The sequence below is a fragment of the Mesitornis unicolor genome, unplaced genomic scaffold (genome assembly GCF_000695765.1).
Source record: "Mesitornis unicolor isolate BGI_N332 unplaced genomic scaffold, ASM69576v1 scaffold27389, whole genome shotgun sequence".
Lineage (NCBI taxonomy): Eukaryota > Metazoa > Chordata > Aves > Mesitornithiformes > Mesitornithidae > Mesitornis > Mesitornis unicolor.
In genome coordinates this window covers 4163-8933 of record NW_010206967.1, presented here as the reverse complement: position 1 = coordinate 8933, position 4771 = coordinate 4163, and the positions used below count along the sequence as shown (strand labels likewise).

Below are 4771 nucleotides of genomic sequence, written 5' to 3'. Positions count from 1 at the left end.
TCCTGCTGCTTTCCAGATTGCCCCAGATACACTTGGAACAGAAATTACTGTCCCTATATGATATGAATTGTGCAAGACCATGCAGGGCTGCCATTCGGGAGGCTGCGTGCCAGGAGCCCGACTGACACAGTGCCTCTCGCTGACACTGAGCTGGGCTGAACGCGGGACCACCAAGGGCTCTGCAGCTATGAAAGGTCTGAGTTTCGTGACCGTGACAGAAGCAGCTTCTATTTTTGCTGATCAATAACTCCGGTTTATTTCGGGTTGTGCACCTATGCCAGGAGGTTTTATTTCAAGGGCTCTCATATTAAAATGGCAAGCAGAGCTACTTAAAATACTTTGGTCAGAAGCCATCTGCTTAACATCGTTTGAGGTTTTCTGCCCCTGCATGAGTGGGGAAGCAGTGAGAGCTGAGCAGGAACTGGTTGGCAGGGGCAGAGCAGGAGGGGAACAGCCCAAACCCAGGGCAGAGCTGTGAAGACTGCAGGGGCTGGGGCTGCACCCGTGTCCCTGCTCGCACCGTGCAGACCTGTCCCAGGTGCGTGATGTCGTACGGGGGCAATTTTCACAGGAGCTGGTTTTGTTCTACTAGGAATTTCTCCCCCCTCCCGATTTGTTTCTAGGCCGTGAATCTGTTTGTTCTCAACACGCCAGCTTTCCCTCCGCAATGACTGCCAGGGGCGCCACCTTTCAGAAGGCTGGCAGGAATTTCCTTTCATCTCTGAACCTCCGTAACCTGTATTTTGGGTGACTTTTAGGAGAAGCTTGGAGGCGCAGAGGGCGATTCATGGTTTCAATGCAGACCTACAACTTCTTTTACCTTCCTGTAGCCCTTTTCAGCCCCACGTCCCGTACCCACTCAAGCCAATGCTGCAGCCGCACACGGACCGGGGCTCTGGTGCCTGGCAGGGAGGGGACGCGGGGCTGGCGCTGTCCCCAGACCCTCACCTCTATCACCTCCATCTGTCACCTTCTCCCACAGCCCCGCTCTGTTGTGGCAAGCCCAGCTCTGAGCCTGGGGCTGTGCTGGTGACAAAGGAAGGGGAGAGCTGGGGAAAGGTGCAAATGTCCCTCAGCCCGGCCCCGGCATCATTTTTGGTAATTCCCTCTGTCCCGAGGACCTTTGAGACACATAGTCACAGCAAACCCTCCTCTTGTGCAATACGGGCTTTCACAATTCCCTCCGAGGACGTGACATGAATTTTGCTTCCAGTGTTAATTTTAGCCTTTATTAAAAAGTTGAGGGAAAGAAAGGAAAACCAACCAAACCCCAGCAGGCTTTTGCAGTGCTCAGAGCCCCCGGGATGCCTGGGCAGGGTCTGTCAAGCACGCTTTGAGCCTCATCTTCCCTTAGCAGTGTTTTCAGTGTGGTTGCAGCTTCATTGCCAACATCTCATTGTAGCTACTAGAAGTCACTGGTGCCTCTGGCTGTGTAAATAGTCTAATAAGTGTGTGTGAATCACTCCTAATGAATAATTTAGCCGCGATTAACCTTTCCCCTCGCATAAAGCCTTTCTTCTCCCTTTGCTAATCACCGTCAGAATTGTTGTGAAGTTTAATCATTATTGGGAATTGTTCTCTAGATTTCTTCTGTGGATAATTCCTGTAGCTTCCTGACAATTTGCTGCTCCTAGTCATTATCTGAAATGAGTTCTTCTGCCTGGACCCGATTATATTATTTCTGATTATTAGTGGCAGAGCCAGGAGGAGTTGGTACAGCCAGGGAAATTGCATGATTGTATATTTTGAATTCTCTGTTTGCTTACTCTGCAATATTGTTATAAATATTGAGTTAGTCAACTCCTGTTCTGGGATATTTATAGACAGAGAACATAAAGACTGTGGAAAATATTATGGAAACAGATCTGTTTAAGTGAGGAGCTGTTCTCAGTATCTGCCCAAGTGCTGAGAAGGCCCTGGGTCTGGTGGGATAAACCCCCCCGGGGCTGAACTCCCATCCCTGCTGCTGCTGGGGGCAGAGCCAGGCTCCAGTCCCAGTTGGTGCTTTCTGGGCAAAGCCAGCCCATGCCTCATGTGGGTTTGGGTGAGAGCAAGCAAAATGGGAACTCTGGACAAAGCTTTCCACTAATTTTTCTTTAAATTAGAAGAAAAGGTAGTTCTTATGAAGCTGAGTCACTTTTTGTAGAAGTACGAGACATGGTTGACTTCTGTGAGGCTGTTTCAAGAGCAAGGAAATGAGTGTAAACCGTGAAGCAGTCTTTGAAAGGGGAAACCAGAAGTCCCATACAGTTTAAATATCAGATGAGGAGATCTGAGCACAGGGTGGGTGTGAAGCGCTTCTTGTCACCCCATGTCTGCTGAAATCTGATCTCATCACTGGGGTCCCAAACATGCCCGTGCCCCTGGTGTCACCCTGTGCCCCCCCGGGGACTGGCAGCCCTCGCTGTGGGGTATCATTGCCTCCCCGTGTCAGCTGCTGGACCTTGTGCCAAGCCACACTCCCCTCCTCCCGCCCAGGACGACCTTTCTGAGCCATCCCACACTGCCAAGGCCAGCACCTGCCATGGCTGGCAAACGCTTTTCTCAGTTGTCCCCAATTTCTTGGGCTTTGGGACATGTCAGCATTAAACATGTGTCCATTTGAGAGGCTGCTTTGCTGCTCAGGCCACTGACAACTTTGATTTCTAGTTTAGAAGTTTCACATCACTTTTGCTTTTGGGGCAGTGTTATCCCATAGCTCATATGGCTGTGCCCTAGGAGCCTTTCTGGGGTGCGGGATCTGCTCTTCCTCTCCATTCTGAGGCTGGAGATGCCGAGTGCTTTGTTTTGTGCCTTGACTCCCAGCTTTCCCATCCCGGTGGCCTCTTCAGCCCCTTGTGTTTGCTCCGCTCTGAGCGTGGCCACCACTGTGGCCTCCCCGTGTCCCCTGCAGGATGCTTTGTCATCACCTTCTATTTTAACACCCCCAGGACCTGCCCATCCCCACTTTGGCCTCACCTGGAGGGTCCCCCCCTATTTCATGGTGGCCACTGCCCACCCTGTTTGCCCACCCCATCCTCCCTCTTGCCTTGGCCAGTGCCCAGACCCTCCCCACTCCCCGTCTCCTGCTCTATCTCCTTCCTACCGCTTTCTCTACATTTCTGAGCTTCCTTGGGTGCCACACGCACCCAATGGCCCTGTCCCAGTGGCTGCATGCAGCATTGCTTGGTTAGTAAAAATTTGGGTGTTTGTTCGCTCCTTAGGGACCCTGTTTTCACCCTGAGTTATCTGTGCCACATCCCTGTTTGCTTCTTGAATTACTTGCTCAAGTGAAGGGGCTGAACTTTGTGCCTCTCGACTTCCCCCCCGCTGACTTCTCACCCGCTGAGCTGTTTGCTCCCGCTTTGCTCCCACGGGGAGCGCAGGGGAGGCCGAGCATCGCCTGGGGCCTTGGGATGCAGAAAGAGAGGCCTTGTGTTCACCCCAGCAAACAGCCCCTCGGCTGTGTGGAAAAGGCAAGCTGGTCCTGAAAAGAGCTTTCTATGAAGAGCTGTCATTGTGGAAAACAGGGGGTTTGCTTTAAAAAAGGCATTTTTGATGGTTTGCCAGAAATGTGCTTTAGTTGAAAGCATTTTCGGGTTTGGTTTTAGTCCATAAACCCATGAGTTGTGGTTTTTAATGGAGCTTACACTTGAGTCCCGTGTATCGTTAGCCTTATTGATCATGGTTCTTCAGATCTTGCTGGTGCTGATCAACATCTTGCCGTGGTCACCGGTTCCTCCGTGAGCCCCCGCTGCCCTGGGTCCCCTCTCCTCCGGGCTCTGCTGGGGGTCGTTCCCTCCGCTCACCTCCAACCTCCCTTCTCTTCCAGTGGAGCATGCGGTGCTGCCCCTCCGGGCGGCCGCACGCCTACAACGGCCACCGCGTGGAGAGCGTCCTGTCCCCCGCCGGGCACGCGCGCTGGTGGCAGTCCCAGAACGGTGAGTGCCACCGCGAGCATTGGGGTCCACGGGACACCACAGCTCCGGGTCCCCTGGCAATAAATGGCATTGGGAGGAAGAGGAAAAGATGTTTAATTCATAGATTGAGGGGAAAGAAGGAAATAAATTACTAATAAATAATGGTTTGTTCTCCTGAAGCTTCTGCTCTGTGTCCGCAGGTGTTGAACACGTCTCTCTGCAGCTGGACCTGGACCAGGCCTTCCAGCTCAGCAGCATCCTGCTTCACTTCAGGGTTTGTGCACAGCATCCCTGTTCTTGAGGAGGTCACTGGTGATGGTGGATGGGCCTTGCTGGCTCTCTGGGCTCTGGATAGGAAACGCACCAGAGACTGTGCCTCCATCCCTCCTTTTTTCCTGGTTTTCATGGGAGAAGCAGAGCAAGGTGTGGGTTCCCACCCCACAGATGTCTGCCCAAAAATCTCCTTGGTGCAGATGTGCACTTTGTGGCTGCAGGGAGGTGGCCAGGGACAGGAAGGAGGCACTGTAACCTGTAGGGGAGGGGGTGCTCCAGCAGACTGTGTAGACCTGAGCCTGGAGCAGGAGGAGGAGAAGGAGAAGAGGTGGGAGCCCCCTGGGGTGCCCCACGTTACAGATGTGCCTCTTTCCCCGCTCTGCAGTCACCACTGCCCGCTGCGATGCTAATTGAGCGCTCCACCGACTTCGGCAGGACCTGGCAGCCGTACCCGTACCCGGCCAGGCCCGCCCAGCCGTACCAGTACCTGGCCTCCGACTGCACCGCCGCCTTCCCCCGCATCCCCCGCGGCTCCCCCGAGGGCTGGCAGGACGCTCGGTGCCAGGCGCTGCAGGGGTACCCTTTGCACGGGGGCAAGG

General features: G+C 53.8%; 1 protein-coding gene across 1 annotated transcript in view; it reads left to right on the top strand.

Moving 5' to 3' along the window:
- LOC104546561 (laminin subunit beta-3-like) overlaps positions 1 to 4771 on the top strand; it is a gene marked incomplete at its 3' end in the record, with an annotated part of 13661 nt that overhangs the window by 5117 nt on the left and 3773 nt on the right. Inside the window, exons 3-5 of the mRNA XM_010191979.1 lie at positions 3812 to 3920; positions 4100 to 4173; positions 4558 to 4768. Of these exons, the coding sequence (XP_010190281.1) occupies positions 3812 to 3920; positions 4100 to 4173; positions 4558 to 4768 (394 nt within the window). The remainder of the gene's footprint in view (positions 1 to 3811; positions 3921 to 4099; positions 4174 to 4557; positions 4769 to 4771) is intronic.